The 19,460-nt window shown below is 42.0% G+C and overlaps 1 protein-coding gene across 1 annotated transcript in view; it reads left to right on the forward strand.

Annotated features, from left to right (window-relative positions):
• Positions 1-19,460, forward strand: part of NELL2 (neural EGFL like 2) — a 159,409-nt gene that overhangs the window by 25,468 nt on the left and 114,481 nt on the right. Inside the window, exons 4-7 of the mRNA XM_050908420.1 lie at positions 14,506-14,679; positions 14,788-14,884; positions 18,883-18,955; positions 19,136-19,218. Of these exons, the coding sequence (XP_050764377.1) occupies positions 14,506-14,679; positions 14,788-14,884; positions 18,883-18,955; positions 19,136-19,218 (427 nt within the window). The remainder of the gene's footprint in view (positions 1-14,505; positions 14,680-14,787; positions 14,885-18,882; positions 18,956-19,135; positions 19,219-19,460) is intronic.

Raw genomic sequence — 19,460 nt, forward strand, 5'->3', positions numbered from 1 at the left:
TTCAATTTAATTGTGCTAAAATGAGGGCTTAGGTGTGGATAATACTGGAATTAGGCTAGCATCTCTGAGTCTCCTATAGCATCTCTTACAGTTTTCATTTTCTTTTATGATGAATGACAATAAAGACAAGAGAATGTAGAAGTTAAAAGGAAGCATTTGGATAGGTTACATTAAATAACTGCTGCTTCAGTGCTGGATTTCTCTCTCTCTGACCTTGCCCACTTCTGACTAGGGACTTGTCTGTAACAGTCCTTTAGTTCTTAAACAACTTCTTGAGAACTCTCTGTCACAGCAGTCATCATAATTGGTAGGAGAAGTAGCAACGCCAGACCTGACTCCACTCCTTTGCACCAGCTTTAGCCTTGTATAGCTCCTCTGATGTCAAAAAAGTTGCGCTAGTATTGAACTGCTGCCTTGTGGGATAGAATCACACCTGGCTATATTCTTAATTTACAGAAGTCAGTACTAGCTCTTATTTTTCTGCAGTGAGGAGTGGAATGGTGGTGAGGAAGGCTGGAGGTGGCAGTAACTGAAGGATATAATCAGTTATCACACAAGTAATTTTTCATATGTCTTATTTTACAGAGGTTTCATAACAACTAATAGTTCTAGGGTAAAAGAATTTCTAGGGTACAAGAAAATCAAAACGTTTGTTTAAGAAGTGGAAAAAGGTATGTTCATTTATTCAGTGGCTTGGGAAATATTTTATGTATTCTTGAAAATAGAGTAAAAACTCATCCTCTCTTTGCATGGGTCTAGGGACTTTGGTGCAAATATGCTAATTTACAACAATTGAGGACATTTCCTAAATTGCAGTTACTTTTTAAATTTTATAATTTACTTTAGAAGTATATACTTAAAATAGTCTACGTGATTCAGAGTTTACTGATTCGGTCTATGTTGTCTAGTTTTATGGTTTGGGGTTTTTTTGTTCTTTTTTGCTGGTTCCCTTTTGACGAACATCAAAAATGAATACTTCCACTGTCATACGGTCATGCAACTACTTAAGGCTTTGAGTCTTAAGAAGTTGACAGGACTGCTCTCCCAAAGTTTGCCCTCTAACGTTGTGTGGTGAATGCTGTCCCTGGGCTATCAGATAGATGCAGAAGTTCTCCATGTAAATCTGAGGCTTGGGCATTTGCTGAGATTGGGCTGTTGCTGTCACCACAAAAAGTAGCTCCCGAAAGGATTTTCTGCAGATATAGTCATCTTTTTCTACCCTATTAAATGCTTTTATTTTTCTTTTCCTACTTGAGTATCAAAGCTGTCTTCCCCTTTTGTAATTATTATGCTTTTCTCTAGTATTTAATATATTCAAATCTTTTAAAACTGATCTTAAAGTGAAAGAATCTGAAATGATACCTGTAACTATCCCTTTGTAATTTGCTCATATTCTTCCACAGAAATTGTTTTTTTTTTCCCCACTGACTAGAGCAGCCAAGGAGTTCAGGCAGTGGTAGTTTTTGGGTACAGCTTGGAGGTGATACTTTCAAGAAAACTCTTGTGGTGTCAGGGAATCCAAATTGCACATTAGTAATCGTTCAGATGAGTTTCCGGCAGCTGAATGCATACTTCTGGGCAAATTTATGTATGGCATACATCTGAAAGACAGAAGTTACAAATGTTTTCTTAACTTGAGAGCATCACCTTGACCACGTAGAGTGCCTTGCCTAAAATGCATTGTACTTTACAATAACAAGGTAAATATTTTGAATGACGTTAATGAAGTGATGCCTTAAGTCCGAGTGGAAGCACTGTTAAACACTGATTGCTGTGTGCTTGCTCTCGGCCTTCAGTTTAAGCTGTATTATCCTCCTCATTTCACTTCTGAATTTGTCTCAGCTTCTTCTTGATGGAATAATCAGCAGAGAGATGATTTTAATCTGCCATGGGGTTGTAATATATGTTAAGTCTCACTATTCCATCATATATTTTCATTTAATTGGTAACAGTGGAGAGATGTAATAAAGCTTTTTCCTCCCTTCATGGTTAGATGGCTTTATGCAACTAATGTTATATTCGTATCTCTTGAGATGCTGTGTATTAGGGCCCTTAAAGGATGAAATCACTGGATTGTAGTTTAACCACTTTCCTTCAGTTAATGCTTTTTATATCCTGAAACAGAGCACTGAAATCAATAGAATATTATGGACAGGCATTCCCTACACTTAATTGTGTATCTCTACTAATTTATTAAATTTCTGCCTTACTTAGCATTTGTTTTCACAGCTGTTGGTGTCTTGTGATTATCTGCTGTCAAATGGGCTGTACTATACAGCAGTTTCAGACCTCTTTCAGTATCTAGGAGGAAATTATCTGTGACAATTTCTCTCTTACTGATTTAGGCGTACAAGGAGAGAAGTTACCAGAGGTGAACTCCCGATGCATGAATTTCGTGCTATCGTTTGACCATTGTATTAAAATAGAGGTGGAACTGTATGTTCCCTGCTTCTGATGTATGAGTGTCTGTATTTCTGGACTGCAGTGTGAAGTCTCCTCTCTGACACCACAAAATCTGCTGCAAACACATTACACTGAGAAAAACTTTCAATATTTACCACTTAAGCCAATACTGTAGAGTTACGTTGGTTTTGTTTGAGGGGTGCTCTCCCCCTCCCCATCAATAACTTGCAGAGCAGACGTTAGGTAAGAATAACATGGCAGTCATTTTCAAATGTTAAAGCTGTACGTGGCTGTTCCTTGTGCCAAAAGAAGTAGTAGCTTATTTCTGCTTTTTAAACCACTCCGTGCTGTTCTTTGCTGGAAGAGTGGAGGGTTGTAATGTTCTGTATTTTGGTTTTTTGTTACTAAATCTTAGTTGCTGTTTCTCACTGGTCTGACAATTTTGAACCCTCTTAAATTTGTTCATAACAATCGCTTTTGAATTGACTACGGCTAGCAATTTAAAACTCCTCTGGTGTCAGCCTTCTTTTCTTTTGATGCAGTTTGCATGTTTCATCAAAGGTGTCAAAAAAAAAGGTATTTTCTTTCATTCATTCACTGCTTTTCTAGTGCGTGGGAAGATTCTGTGGGACAAAGGATTCTCTGTAGACACTGGCAGCTTGGCTGGGCTTTTTCCTCTATCTCAAAAGAGAAAAGTTCCTTGTTTCTGTTAGTTTGGGAGATTAACTTCTATCCCTGAGTGTGTGGTTGGATGGAAATATTTGTAACACAGCAGTTTTGTGTTAGTCATAATGTTGGGAATGACCTGTTTCTTTAAATGCTGGTTATAAGGGATGTTATTAAATTGATTGATGCCTTGTCACTATTGCCTGGGTTTTTTTGCTTTTGGTTTAGTTTACACTTCGTGACCAAAAAAAAAGAAAAAAAAATTGCCAATAGGATGTAAATTCTTGTAATGCACCCACCTTAAAAACACCTTCCTGTAACTTTTGTTAAATCAAGTGAGGTCAGCCTGTCTGCTGATGTAAGTCGTCGCAGTGCCGACTAATACAGGGTGATTTGGTTGAGAACTTGTTACAAAATGCTCATATGAGCCTAGATCCTGTAGTTTGAATTGAGACTAGTGACGGACCTACTTGAATAAGAGAGAAAAGATTTGTCCCTGCCTGACACTGAAAACCACCACTGAAATAGCTGAAACGTGAATTTTGACAGATATTGTTATTCTTCCACTGTTGTTTGAAAGAGTTTCTGTTAACAAATAAATAACAAAGAAATCTGTATTCTGTCAGGGTAGGAAATGGGAAGAGTTAGGTTGAAACTGGCTTTTGCTTTTACTAATATATATATCGGAAGGTTGTTTATTGTATTTGCAGTTCTCTTGCTCTCTGTGGAGAAACTTTGTCAAGAAAGGGAGTGAGAGGGATGGTTTATGCCATTTGTTTTTAGAGTGTTTGATCTGAGAAAGTTCTCCCCTCCTTGATTTTTAGTAGAAGAGGAAGCTTCAGATAGGCAAGATTGATATTAGTGGGACTGTGTGATAGTGAGAACAAAATGGAAATAAATATTTTGATAAATGGGGTTAGTGAGAGAGATGGGAGGAATGAGAGCAATTACTCAAAGGCAAGAATTGTGTTTCAAAAAGTATTTCCTGGTTTGGGAATTTGATTTCATATTCACAGCTCAAACAGGGATGGCATGGACAATGTGCTGTAATACCAGGTTTGAATTTTTCCAAGACCAAGCCAGCACCTTTTGGGAGAATAGCTCTTCTGAGTGCTTCGAGGAGCTCGGTGGGACCTCAGCTCCTGCTTCTAGCTCCTGCTGAGCTCCCACAAGTGCTGCGGGAAGGCTGGCTGGGAGCCTTAGCTTCTCATCAGCAGTAACATCAGAGATTCTGGGGTATCTTGCTCCTGTGATGACCAGGGGCTCTTGGATCATAGCGCTAAACTCAGCAGAAGCTATGCAGACTCTGCAGGTGGGGAAGGCAAGATTTTGCCTCCCTGATTTAGGGGCATAGTTGAGCTCAAATTTTGGGAGGTAAGTGGAGAGATCTCTCAGGTGAGAGGCAAGTTCTTGCCTTCAAAGGCAGCAAAGGCTTCCAGATCACAGCAGCCCTACTGAAGTCAGATGAGAGGCTGCAAGATGTTGATAGAAATAATGTCTTATTGACATACATTTTTGTCCCGCATGCTTTATTAGTTTGAATCGGGTACAGACACTGAGGGGGACAGGGATGAAAAGGATTTGAACAGCCTCACTTGCATTTGCTTCCTAGCCTCCTCCTCCTCCACATCAGGGCATTGCAGCCTCACTATCCTAGCTGTTACCTTGTGCTGTGGCTTCTTTCTGGCTGGAGAGAAGCTGCAGTGCTGTGTGGTAGCTGTGCAGTAGTAGTTTGTGCAGGTGAATGTGTGTGGATGGTGTCGCTCTGCCCTTCCAGTCATCAGTCGCCTGGCCGTTCTCTCCTGTGAACATCCCAATGTGGAAGGTGTTCCTTGATGCATGTCCCAGCATGGGGCTCTGTCTCCTGTGCACATCAGGAATGCACCTTCCTCCTCCCCAGCTGTCCTCCATAGCTATCCGGTGCGATGAGCAATGTCATGCTGGAACAAAGCTGAAGTGGTTGACCTTTTTAGTGGTGGAAGAAAATAAACAGCAGAAGAGATGTAAATGCCAGAATGATCAGTAGCTTGCTGGCTGGGGTGCTTCAGAGGCATTTTTCTTGCACCGTTAATCTCTGCTCTGCCTGATTTGGAGCAGCGACTTGAACTTGGTTCTTCTCCGAGACGAGTGTCCTGAGGAGTGTCATCCTTTTTTTTTTTTTTTTTTTTTTTTTTTTTTTTTTCCCCACTAGATGCGGTAAAAGACTTTGTTTGCAGTGCCTGTCCAGGGCTATGCTAGTAAACCAAACAGCGCCCAGGCCCAGGCTGGAGCACTGGCCTGCTGTTGTCCATTCTGTGTAATTGTTAGCATCTTCCTTGGCATGCTTTTGTCTCCTGCAATTAGCGCTCTTGCAGAAGATGTCAGGGCGTAGCTTGTGGAGTAGCATTGGCCAGGGACTGCTCCCAACAGACAATGTGGAAAAAAACACCCATTTCAGGGAAAAAGTGGGAGAGAGCACCCATATGGGTGTGAGTTGTAGTAGAGCACCACTGTTACTATTTGTCTTCAGGGCCAGGGAATTGGCCTTGCTGGCTTTATTTAGTAATATAGGCATAGGACTGGAGATCAGCTTCCTGAATTTAGGTTGCTCTTGTACCTGACTTACTCTTTTTGATTGATGAATTCTATGTAATGGAGGAGCCTCATCAGGTCGACCGGAGAGACTGGTTTTACTGTCCTGTTGTTTGTTCACTCTGTTTTGATATGGGAAATACCCTCTTCTGATTTCGACCTCTCTTCACTTGGGATTTCTGCTTTCAAATAGGTAATAACTGTGGCATTAAAGAGTATTTGAGAAAGTCTTTCAGAGAGTCTTAGATTTGCTCTCTCTGTCTCTCATTTTAACAAGCATTTCATCCTGGACCCCACAAGCCTTGCTGCAAGAATGTTTGTTTCTATCGAAAGATTTGGTTTTAATGAATGGATCGGCATTTTTGAACAAAAATATCCTATGTCAGAAAATTCTTGTCTGGCTCTAAAACTGTATTCAGCAAAAGAAAGGGACAGAGACTGAATTGGTGGCTTTCCTGCCCACTGTGCACTTGCACAAAGTGCTACCAACTTATCCAGAAAAGTAAAGACCATTTTTTTTATTTATCACTCCCTGGCAAAACTGCCAGTCATCTCTTGCCTAGGTAGAGCTCTAGATAGTCAGGGAAAAGGGCAAAGCCAGTAAGGCCAAGCAGTAGTGTGAGAGGGAGGTGGGGACTAGGTTTTTACAGGTATAGTGCAGTTGCCACTTGGCATTTAGAATCCATCTGGGGCTATTTTGATGCCATATTGTTCTAGGGGATGCACCGAGCAGTAAAAACTCCCACTTAATGTTTCAGAACACTTTAAGTGTTACTTCCAAATAGAAAAATAAGGCTCACACTCCTGACTGCCCAGTCATCCTACCATGGTGTCCTGGTTTCGGCTGGGACAGAGTTAATGCTCTTCTTAGTAGCTGGTACAGTGCTGTGTTTTGGATTTAGTGTGAGAATGATGTTGATAACACACTGATGTTTTAGTTGTTGCTAAGTAGCACTTATCTTAAGCCAAGGACTTTTCAGTTTCCCATGCTGTGCCAGCAAGCAGGTGTGCAAGAAGCTGGGAGGGAGCAGAGCCGGGGCAGCTGACCTGAACTAGCCAAAGGGGTATTCCATACCATGGAACATCATGCCCAGTATATAAACAGGGGGGAGTTGGCCAGGTGGCGCGGATCGTGGCTGTGGCATCGGTCAGCTGGTGGTGAGCAATTGCATTGTGCATCACTTCCCCCCCCCCCCCCCCCCCCCCTTCCTTTTTTTTGTTGTATTCCTTTTCATTACTATTATTATTATTATATTTCATTATTATTATTGTTAGTATTATATTTTACTTTAGTTATTAAACTGTTCTTATCTCAACCCACGAATTTTACTTTTTTTTTTTTTTTCCCTTTCCTCCTCCTCACCCCACTGGGAGGGGGGAAGGGGAAGCAGCTGCGTGGTGCTTAGTTGCTGACTGGGGTTAAACCACAACACACGGAAAACAGCAAATAATGCATTGCTGAATGTGGTGGCTGTGCGGCGTGAATTGCTTTTACATCTTCATAATCTACACCCAGCAGAACTGCTTACTGCTATTGTAGCCATAGTTTGTACTGAATAGGGTCTACTGAGTAGGATCTCTTTTTTTATGTTTTATGTAATTATACCTAACAAAAAAGCCAGAACTTTTGTATCAAAAATCTTCAGATAAGGATTTTTGTAAGTAATGGAGAAAAGGATTTTAATTTTTTTCTTAAGTACATACTCCTTTTTAATTTTATTGGTTTTCCTTTTCTTCTTAGTGTAGATCAAAGAGCTGTGAAGAACTCTTTTAACCCTATACCTATAAAAGTGAATAGTAAAAGCTTAAAAAAACCCCTACCCTGTAATAAATTCATAAGCAGCAGACATGATATCTTGCCTTTAGCTTCTAAAATATTTGTCCACATACTGTAAATTGAAATTGAAATTATTAGTTGCCTGGACTAAGAGTGGGCAGCTACAGTGTGTGTTTGCAATGTGAGCAGGGTTGCCGAATGAACGAGTGAGCCATCAAAGACTTGGCGTTACCAACACTGGCTGTTAGCTGGAAGGGCTATACCTCCATCTTCTCGAAGACTGCTACTACGTACACCAGGACCACCTGATGTTTCACCTCCTAAATCTCTAGCTTTTTGCTGTACATCCTGACTTTTACTTCCACAGTCTCCTTCTGCCCTGGTCTGTCACAGCCTGAAGAGCAGGTCCTGCGCAGGCTTGTACAGACCACGTGCCCTTCGCTGGGACGGTCAGTAGCAGCTCTACAGTTGAGCAGATCTGCTGACTCTCAGCTCTTATCCAGCAGTTAGAATAGATCAGTGCTGGGCAGCAGAGAAAACATCGCTGTTTTCTGTCTCAAATTCCTCTGGGGCATTTGAGACAAATACCTTCCTCTTAGGAAGATAGGCTGAGCCTTAGTCAGTACATAAGAGATCGCTGTCTGGCTGGTTTCCAAGCAGAGCGGCTGATCTTACAGTGGCCTTGGCTGTTGTCTTTGCAATGATTGTGCATGCACAGAGTGATCTACGGAGACGTAACAACCTTTTTTTTCAGGCTGGCATTTTCTTCTCTGTATGTCAAACATAGTAAGCCTAAGCGCGTGTCATCTCCCTGCGAAGTTAAATCCGTTTGACCCAAAGCATGTGTGGTTTTTGGGGGGTTAAAATCAAGTAGGCTGGTATTGATTAAACAACCACAGAGATCATGGACGTTAGTAAAGGGGGAAGCAGGTTCTGCTGTTGTACTGTGTGTCTCATTGCGGTTTATTTTTCCCTCCAAGAGCCGTTTGCCTTTTGCAGAATAGAAGAGTGCATTGGAGCTGTTGGGAGAAGCAGCGGTGAAGTTAGTAATGGGACTTCTTTGGCTGCTGCTCTCCCTGCGATGGATGGGCTGGGCTGGTGTGGACAAGAAATCAGTAATTCAGCTGATGAGGTTCCCCTGAAACTTTTCAGTAATGAGATTCTTAGTTAGGAGAAGACTACAGTATGATGCAGTTATTGTTTCCTTTGGGAGTAAGTCCTTTAGGAACCAAGATCACCCTCTTTTCTCTCTCAAAAGATTAGTAATCCTGAGTGTACAGAGAAATGGAGAGTATTTTTGTCACTATAAATGAATTTTTAAAATCCAGGTGTATTTGTTAATGCTTAGCTTACTTTCTCAAAGGCTCTTCCAAACCTTTGGGAAGCACGTACCCAAGTGTTACAGCCTCACAGACGGTGCAAGAAGCCTCACTGCAGGCAGACTTTGCATTTCCACCTGTATCTGTTTGTCAGCGCTGAGGCTTGTCCCATCTTCTGAAACTCACGAGACTGAGCCAGAGCCGTTTAAGTCCAGGCAGTTAAACAAATCTAGAAAAGTGGAATAGCAAGTGCAATATTTTGGCAAAAATGAACTGAAAATGATTCACTTTCACTTCCCTGTGTTTCAGTGTCATGGTGTTAGTTCAAGCTGAAGGCAATATTGTTCCGACTGTCATTCCATTTGCTCTTCTAATTGCGTTTTGCTGCTGCCTCTACAGAGTATTAGTAAACCATAAATTATTCTTCTAATAATTCTCCTAATGGCTATTATTTTCTTTGTCATTTTGATGCACATTTTCTCTAACAATCATCAAGCCTTTAGAAGGTAGATGTATTTGTTAGTTTACCAAATGAAAGAACAAAAGAGATTGCCTGTGCATCTCAAAACAGTGCATTAATCACGGTTAAAACAAAACCCCAAGTGTCCACAATTTTCGCACAGCTTCATGTAGGAAGATTTCCTTGTTTATTGCAGCATCATCAAATGTCAGCATCTTCTCTCAGCAGTTCTTAATTCCTGAAATTTTTACAGCGATATCTTCTTTTTATTGAGAAATCCATGTTTCATTCTCAGAGATTTCATTATCTCACCTGCATAAGGGGCAACATGAGTGTTCATTTTATACCTTCTGTACTGACTGTATGTCTACTGGTGTAGTTTGTTCCCTGCCTGCCTGCATCTCTGTGTGCTGGCATCAGTTCTGCCATTGACTTCGAAGAGAGTAGGAGCTAGCCATTGGTTCTACCAGGAGGTAATGTTTCAACATATCCATGCCTTTCTTTTTCCAGATTGTATCTGCAGCTGGGTGGAGGCACCTAAAAGTTGCTGGAGGAGTCCAGTTCCATAATGTTCCCCTTCTCTGTTAGGTTGAGAGTGACCTTATTTTTATCCTTGAAGCTTGAATTATGAAGAAAGTTATTAAGTTGACTGATGTCCTGCCACTATTGCTCAATTTTTTTCCAGCCAGGCCTTCAATTAGTTTACACTTCTTGCCAATGCAAGAATTATTTTTGGGCCATGAGGAGGTAAATTATCTCAGATTATAAAATTTATTGCTGACTGTAGTTAACTGCTTTGTTAATAATGGGGAGGAAGAAGAAATCGCCCTTTGCCAGTTTTACAGAAGGATAGTTGTTTTTATGCTGTTCCTAGGCATGTTCCACTGTGAAACACCCTGAAGGAAGGTGAGATGTGCAGTGAGCCCAACCTCCTCCTCTAGGGATAATTATTGTACAAGATGGTTTTGATTTGGTCTCATCTTCACTCTTGAAAACTGCAGTCATTGTCTTGTCTGTTCTTTAATGTAGATAGCCTGTTAAAGTAAACAATGTCACCCTAAAACACGTGTGCACTCAGATTAAAAACCACTGTCAAGCCTGATGGCAGATGTAGCAGCAAAAATAGACAAAAATGAACTGTCCATTCTCCCAGTTGTTGTGCATCTCACCATATACTATGTTATTTTCCTTGCTCTTTAGCTGTAGGTTGCATATGATTATTAGAGAATCTCCATTTCTTTTCTTCTTTCCTGTTTTAAAAGCATTTGGCGGGGGGGACTTTAAAATGAGAAACTTGGAAGACAAATGGTTTGAATCACAGAATCATAGAATGCTTTGGGTTGGAAGGGACCTTAAAGATCATCTACTTCCAATCCCCCTGCCATGGGCAGGGACACCTTCTACTAGATCAGGTTGCTCAAAGCCCCATCCAACCTGGCCTTGAACACTTCCAGGGATGGAGCAGCCACAACTTCTCTGGGCAACCTGTTCCAGTGTCTCACCACCCTCACAGTAAAGAATTTCTTCCTAATATCTAATCTAAATCTACCCTCTTTTAGTTTAAAACCGTTACCCCTTGTCCTATCACTACACTCCCTGATAAAGAGTCCCTCTCCATCTTTCCTGTAGGCCCCCTTTAAGTACTGGAAGGCTGCAATGAGGTCTCCCCGGAGCCTTCTCTTCTCCATGCTGAACAGCCCCAACTCTCTCAGCCTGTGCTCATAGGAGAGGTGCTCTAGCCCCCTGATCATCTTCGTGGCCCTCCTCTGGGCGCGCTTGAGCAGGTCCATGTCTTTCTTATGCTGGGGGCTCCAGAGCTGAACACAGTACTCCGGGTGGGGTCTCATGAGAGCAGAGTAGAGGGGGAGAATCACCTCCCTCAACCTGCTAGCCACACTTCTTTTGATGCAGCCCAGGATGCGATTGGCTTTCTGGGCTGCGGACACAGATTGCTGGCTCATATTCAGTTTTTCATCCACTAATACCCCCAAGTCCTTCTCCTCAGGGCTGCTCTCAATCCAGTCATCGCCCAGCATGTATTTGTGCTTGGAATTGCCCCAACCCATGTGCAGGACCTTGCACTTGGCCTTGTTGAACATCATGAGGTTCACGCAGGCCCACTTCTCAAGCCTGTCAAGGTCCCTCTGGATGGCATCCCTTCCCTCCAGTGTGTCGACTGTACCACACAGCTTGGTGTCATTGGCAGACTTGCTGAGGGTGCACTCAATCCCACTGTCCATGTCGCCAACAAAGATGTTAAACAGCACCGGTCCCAATACTGACCCCTGAGGAATGCCACTCGTCGCTGGTCTCCACTTGGACATCGAGCCATTGATTGCAACTCTTTGAGTGCAACCATCCAGCCAATTCCTTATCCACAAAGTGGTCCATCCGTCAAATCCATGTCTCTCCAATTTAGAGACAAGGATGTCAGGCAGGACAGTGTCAAATGCTTTCCACAAGTCCAGGTAGATGACGTCAGTTGCTCTTCCCTTATCCACCAATGCTGTAACCCAATTGTAGAAGGCCACCAAATTTGTCAGGCATGATTTGCCCTTAGTGAAGCCATGCTGGCTGTCCCCAATCACTTCCTTATTTTCCGTGTGCCTTAGCATAGTTTCCAGGAGGATCTGCTCCATGATCTTGCCGGGCACAGAGGTGAGACTGACTGGCTTGTAGTTCCCCGGGTCTTCCTTTTTTCCCTTTTTAAAAATGGGGGTTATGTTTCCCCTTTTCCAGGCAGTGGGAACTTCACTGGACTGCCATGACTTCTCAAATATGATGGATAGTGGCTTAGCCACTTCATCCGCCAGTTCCCTCAGGACCTGTGGATGCATCTCATCAGGTGCCATGGACTTGTGCACCTTCAGGTTCCTTAGATGATCTCGAACCTGATCTTCTCCTACAGTGGGCAGTTCTTCATTCTCCCAGTCCCTGCCTTTGCCTTCTGTGACTTGGGTGGTGTGGCTGGAGCACTTGCCAGTGAAGACTGAGGCAAAAAAATTGTTGGGTGCCTGAGCCTTCTCCACATCCAGGGTAACCAGGTCTTCCGTTTCCTTCTGGAGAGGGCCCACATTTTCCCTAGTCTTCCTTTTATCACTGACGTACCTATAGAAGCTTTTCTTGTTGCCCTTGATGTCCCTGGCCAGTTTTGATTCTCTCAGGGCTTTGGCTTTCCTAACCTGATCCCTGGCTGTGCGGACAACTTCTCTGTATTCCTCCCAGGCTACCTGTCCTTGCTTCCACCCTCTGTAGGCTTCCTTTTTGTGTTTGAGTTTGTCCAGGAGCTCCTTGTTCATCCATGCAGGCCTCCTGGCTTTTTTGCCTGACTTCCTCTTTGTTGGGATGCATCGCTCCTGAGCTTGGAGGAGGTGATCCTTGAATATTAACCAGCTTTCTTGGGCCCCTCTTCCCTCCAGGGCTTTATCCCATGGTACTCTATCAAGCAGATCCCTGAAGAGGCCAAAGTCTGCTCTCCTGAAGTCCAGGGTAGTGAGCTTGCTGTGCGCCCTCCTCGCTGCCCTAACGAGGGCTGTAATCTTGAACTCCACCATTTCATGGTCACTGCAGCCAAGGCTGCCCGTGAGCTTCACATTCGCCACCAGCCCCTCCTTGTTGGTGAGAACAAGGTCCAGCATAGCAGCTCTCCTCGTTGGCTCCTTTATCACTTGGAGAAGGAAGTTATCATCAACGCATTCCAGGAACCTTCTGGATTGCTTATGCCCTGCTGTGTTGTTCCTCCAACAGATATTGGAGTGGTTGAAGTCCCCCATGAGGACCAAGGCTTGTGAACATGAGGCTGCTCCTATCTGTCTATAGAGGGCCTCATCCACTTGGTCTTCCTGGTCAGGTGGCCTGTAACAGACCCCCACTATAATGTCACCTGTCCCTGCCCTCCCTGTAATCCTGACCCATAGGTTCTCAGTCGGCTCCTCATCCATCCCCAGGCGGAGCTCCATGCACTCCAGCTGGTCATTGACATAGAAGGTGACACCCCCTCCTCGTCTCCCCTGCCTGTCCTTCCTAAAGAGCCTGTATCCTTCCATTCCAACACTCCAGTCATAGGAGCCATCCCACCACGTCTCCTTGATGCCAATAAGATCATAGACCTGCAAGCGTGCGCCAGTCTAACTCCTCTTGTTTGTTCTCCATGCTACGTGCATTTGCATAGAGGCATTTAAGTTGGGCCCCCAATGAAGCTGACTTACTGGCTGGAGTGGCTGGAATTCCTTTGTGCTGCTCTTCAGGTGCTCTCCTGCTGACCTGTTATCCTTCTCCAGGCTCTGGGCATCTGTTGCTGGCACTGACATCAAACTGGTAGGAGTGGGATGGATTGATGTTCCCCTCCCCCGGCAACTTCAGTTTAAAGCCCTTTTCACCCGCTTGGCAAGCCTCTGACCGAAGATGCTCTTGCCCTTCTCTGACAGATGGACCCTATCAGCCCCTAGTAGACCAGTTTGTCAAGCTTGTTCACAGAAGAGGTCCGATACGCAAGAAATGGGCCCCTCTGACTAAGCACCAAGTTTGGTTATGGAGTGCTTTTTAAATTGATCTGCTGAAATTCCACCAGCAAAGCTTGTGTTTGCAATCTGCAAATCTGGTGTATGGTGCACTTATCTTAGTACAGCTGCAATGCTGTTTTTTTACCATGTATAGACATAAATACATATATGTGCATACATACACATACGTGTGTATATATATACACACACACCCCAAAATACACATGCTTATTTAATAAAGCAAATATGTACACACATATAAATTGTTCTGAGGTGTTAGCACTTCTTGATTTTGTATTTCTTTGGAGAAATTTCATTACGAAAAATGAAAGGAGATGTTAACAGTACATCCAAAAGCAAACAAAGCAGTGTTCAGTCTCAGTTCTTGCGTACTTCCCTGGTTGGTAATGGCTAATGATGTCCCTATCACAAAACTTGGTGTTGTCTTTTGTGCATTCATGCCTTCAGAGTATCCTTACTGTGCTTTCAGGATATGAGGCAATTATTCATAATAGGATAATTATATTTCTAATCAGATCATGTTATGGAAAATAGTGTTGCTAGAGGAAAAAAAATATTTGGCTTGGGATGTGTACTTACATGAAAGTTGGAACCTGCTATTATGTGTTATTGAGAAGAAGGATGCAGTGCAAATCTGAAAAGTGTCTACTTTCATCTTTGTATTTCCTTGCTTGTCTTTCCTCCTCTTTTAAATAGTTCCTGCATGATAATGAGAAGTTGTGTTATGTAAAATGTTGCCGTGCTGATAAGAATGGTTCATGACATGATGATGCATTTATGGTACAGGTACCTGGAGCTGGAAAGCAGCGGTCATCGAAATGAAATCAGATTGCATTATCGTTCAGGCAGTCATCGCTCCCACACAGAAGTATTCCCATACATTTTGGCAGATGATAAATGGCACAGGCTTTCCTTAGCAATCAGTGCCTCTCACTTGATTTTACATGTGGACTGCAATAAGTAAGTAAAGAGTATTGTTTTATAAGAAGTTGTCACATTTGGAACATTCCAGCTCTGAGTAAATGAAATTATAACAATGTGGGACTATATTTTTCCCTTCCTTTTCAGAATTTATGAAAGAGTTGTGGAGAAGCCCTTCATGGACTTACCTTTGGGTACAACATTTTGGCTGGGACAGAGGAATAATGCACATGGTTATTTTAAGGTATGCATTCCCTGAAAGGAAAAGAGTGAACTTAAATAAAAATGATGAAGGGATTGGAGCGACTTTCATATGAGGAGAGGCTGAGAGCTGGGATTGTTCAGCCTAGAGAAGAGAAGGCTCAAGGGGGATCTCATCAATGTGTATGAAGACCTGAATGTGTGGGGGGAATGAAGAAGAGGGATCCAGACTCTTCTCAGTAGTGCCCACTGACAGGCCAAGAAGCAATAGGCAAAAACTGAAACAGCTGAAATTCTATCTGAGCATAAGAGAGCAGTTCTATTGTGAGGTTGGTCAGAGTAAGACTACTATGGAGATATTCAAAAGCCATTTGGACGCAGTCCTGGGCAACTTGCTGTGGCTGATCCTGCTTGAGCAGGGGAGTTGGAGTAGATGATCTCAGGAGGTGCCTCCCAACCTCAACCAGTCTGTGCTTCTGTAATCATAACACAGTTCTTAGGGCCGCGGTGTGTTGTGGATCAGCATATCTGATGCAGTGAGCTGTGTTTCCATCAAACTGGTCTTCACTAAATAAAGTTGCAGAGCCAGATGCCTAGGGCTCAGTGTCACCAAATGACAGAGCCAACAGCAGCCTAAGACAGGGAAAGGTAAATGGCTGAGTGCAACAGAATTCCAGGAAATAAATAGTCAGATTGTTGTCTGTTTCATAGCTAGATGCAATTTTTTGTGTGTCACAGAACACTACAGTCTAAGGAACTCCAATTTTATTGCCTCTGTAGGGTTTAGATTTCATCACAGTATCTTCTCGGCTCAGAAATGAATGAGATGACTAGCATCAATGAAGAGAATGCTTTTGCCCCCAGCGGAAGAATATTTGTATATGCTTTTTCCTTACTGCTTCTGCTTTAACATGTATATATAGCAAGCACCTGGTCTATAGCAAGATTGAAGAAGTGAATGCTATGTTGAACTGGAGTGTAAATTTTTATTCCTGAGAGTCCATTAGGTAGCACTCATTGGTCACAGCTGCTATCTGTGGTTTGGCCTCAGTATTCTCTGGAGCTGCTTTAACAAATGATGACATCCCCGTAGATGCCTTCCACACTGCAGTCCCATTTTCCTCCCAGTAGGCATCTTTTTACTTGAGCTGCAAAATAGAATTGATGATGTTGATCACAGACCCAATCACTTTTTAAAATATGGCCTGCTAAATCTTTTTTCAGCGTAAAACACTTTGACTATGGTTTTCGCAGCAAGTTCTGTGCTTTTGTGCTAAAATCAGTTTTTGGGTGTTGAAATACTGTTTGCTATACTTAAATGCTAATTTATATCCTTGTTGTGTATGAAGTACAAAGGTCCAGTGGGGCACTCAGATTTGAAAACTGAAGCATGACTTTGTTTTTATTTTTCAATTCAATATGTGTTTCCTTTTCCTCCAAAAGACTAAGAGGATGTCTGCTAAAAAAGCTGCAAAATTGTATTTCTGGCTTAAACAATTGACTCCAAGAATAAAATCAGAAAATATTAATGCATTACTTAAACTGATCGCAGATACACTTCATTTATTCTACGTGCTTATAATTAATACTTTTTAAAATATTCCTTTTATTTTTTTGTGCCTTGTCAATTTTTGACTTGATTATATTCTTCTTTTTGCCAAATCATAGTCACTGCTAAGAAGCTTATTAGGTGTAGAAAAATAAATACTCCAGTAGTGGACTATACTTTTTTGTTTGTTTGTTTCTTTCTTTTCAAGAAAGATAAAATTAAACAAAATACATGGAGAATTTTGCTTCAATTACAAATATAAACCAGCTTTAACAGAAATACAGAAATGGATAGCTGTTAAAAGAGCATTGATACAGCCAAAATATACTGTGCTAAGTGATTTCTTCAGCATAATATAGTACCAATGGTCAAACTGCATCTGAAAATGTGACACTGTTGTACAGGAGATTCATCAGTTTAGAAGGTGAGGACTTTCAACGCTTCTTAGTGTTTTGGAGAGCCTATATTTTTAGACACTCACTGTGGGACAACTCCTACTGATCTGATTTTGAGAGGTCCAGGTGCTTAGCTATTTCCAAAAATCAGGCTGCTTTGAGTGGATTAAATGGATTGTCCAGAGGGGTCAAGGTACTCAAAATCATTACTCACTCTGAAAAAGATTTTATTTGGCTGTATTTGATTTTGAACCTAATATTACTGCACTAAACCAATGTGCCAGTAGGCACATTCACACTGGGATATATTTATACCTGTTTCACTTTAAGGTCTGAAGTCCGAGAAAGCAATTCTGGCTATCTGATTTCTGGTACCGTGTAACTTCTCTCTGTACCTAGCATCCAGCAGTGTGTTGATTTGAACCACTAGGTTCTTTAGGAGCCTGTCCAAAGCCTCTCATGTACTGTCAGGAGGTCCTGATTTGGGAGCCCAGGTGGGCTAGGTGTCACAGCTCCCTCTTGTTACTTTGGGAGAATGAGAAGGAACCGGAATTCTTGGCGAGTGGCGGAGTCCAGCTCACATCACAGCTGAGCTATGATGAATAAAGCTCCTCGAACAGCTGGAGGAGCTTTACTGTTGGTTAATAGCTAAATTATTTGAATACTTGCCTGTGTGTTCAGTGAAGAGTGTTTTAAACTTGAATGGGATGGAACCCTGCCGTTCCTCCTTTTCATGAAAATGCCATAACTTGGGCTGACATGAGTTTGAACTTGATGACACCGAGGAAGGAAAGGAGGAGAAATTAATACAGTGAGCTTCTTGGTGTGCTCTTCAAAGAGGTCTTTGCTCCTGACTTCCAGAACATGTGCTGTGGGAGGTCCTGACATGGAGCCCTGTCTCAGGCACACCTATTTTTTTCACTGTTAGCTAATCACTGCAGCTCCTTGCGCAGCATAGGGGAGCATTCAGTTGCCCTAGATTGTAGCTTTGTGGTTAAGGGAGAAAGGTAGGCATGGTCCTTAAGTACCCTCTTAGTTGCCCTCCAGTGACACCTGCTCTTCTCTGTAGGTCAGTTAGGTTGCTAAGTCACCCCGAGTCATTCACTTGAGGTCAAAATTCTGATTCTTTGACTTTGCAAGTTCTGTATTGAATGCCCTGTGTATGTGGATGCAGTGTGGACTTTTGCATTTAGTTTGCATTGTGTTCTTAGTGTCGTGAAACATTCTCTTTATAAGCACGCTGAAGCATGTTGTAATTATTTTGCTTTTCCACCTAAGAAGGAGTTTTGGAGATGCAGGGAGGGAGTCATGGATGAAAGGGACATCTGGAGTGAATATAATAGGATGGCTCACTTTGAAATTGCTATTTGGCCTTTGCTTTTGGAGAGCAGCAAAGTGGCTACTAATTATATCTTAATGACTAAGGATGCATGTAAATTCTGCCTGCAAGTATGGGACCTATTCTTCTGGGTGAAACTGGCCCTTTCCAGATGGCACAGTTGAATTTCGTGCTAAACTTCCCCCGAGTTCTTGCCAACATATGACTCTGCAGCCATGTAACAGACATGTTGTTTCTCAGCATTCTGCATGCTTTATGGAAAAATCCCTATCGAAATCGTAAAGGGTTTGCATGAATGTGTTTTTCCTGACTCGGGTTTCTTTAATCTTCACTTCTGTTTGACAGTTATAGCTTAGTAAAAAATTTGCATTTTATTTAAGAGTGTTTCAAAGTAACTAAAACTGCAACTGTTTTTCAAATTACTTTTAAAGGTCATTTTCAAGCCTTTGTGCAATGGCTAACTAAAAATAACATTGAATTCAAAACAACCAAACTCTTGCTGCATAATTACATCTTGACATTTAATCTTATGTCTTCAAAAATGATTCGATATGTCTGTATTTGTACATCTATCTATTTTACTTTCTGTTTATTCTTCTGTTACTACATTGTGTCCACACAAGAAGCTGTGTATTCATAAGTATTGTTTTTATCAGGCAGTTTTTCTGTGTAGGCTTTCATGTTTTACATGGTGAATGGACAGGAATTTTGACAGGTAAAAATAATGTATCCTTTTTTTTCTTTCCACTTACACCTAGGGCATAATGCAAGATGTGCAATTACTTGTCATGCCTCAAGGATTTATTTCTCAATGCCCAGATCTTAATCGCAGTAAGTCTATTAATTCTTATAGCATAAAATGAAAGGTGTGCTTTGTACCTACTTTCTGTCCTACAAGCTTTCTTAAAACCTTGACTTTCAGTGTATTGGTTGTCAACTTTAACATGATTGAACCTATTGTGAATACATGTGGGGTTTTTTTTAATTAATATACATATTTTGTTATTCTAGCGTGCCCGACTTGTAATGACTTCCATGGACTTGTGCAGAAAATTATGGAACTGCAAGACATTTTAGCCAAAACATCAGCTAAGGTAATGTTTACTAGGAGTCGTGGCGTGGGAGAAATGAGGACTCTAAGGCTTTAATTGCTGTCTTTTGAGATTATTTGTGCATATGTGGAGTGTGCACGTGGGTGTGTGCGGAACATCCCTGCATGGTGTGTTTATATGTTTGTATTTATATATCTGTGCCTAGTGTCTGTACATACAAATTCCCAGTTCAGAGAGCTGTCTTGTGCTTTAATATTTTTATAGAATCATATCTTTTAATAGTA

The sequence above is a fragment of the Gymnogyps californianus genome, chromosome 1 (genome assembly GCF_018139145.2).
Source record: "Gymnogyps californianus isolate 813 chromosome 1, ASM1813914v2, whole genome shotgun sequence".
In the NCBI taxonomy this organism is placed as follows: domain Eukaryota; kingdom Metazoa; phylum Chordata; class Aves; order Accipitriformes; family Cathartidae; genus Gymnogyps; species Gymnogyps californianus.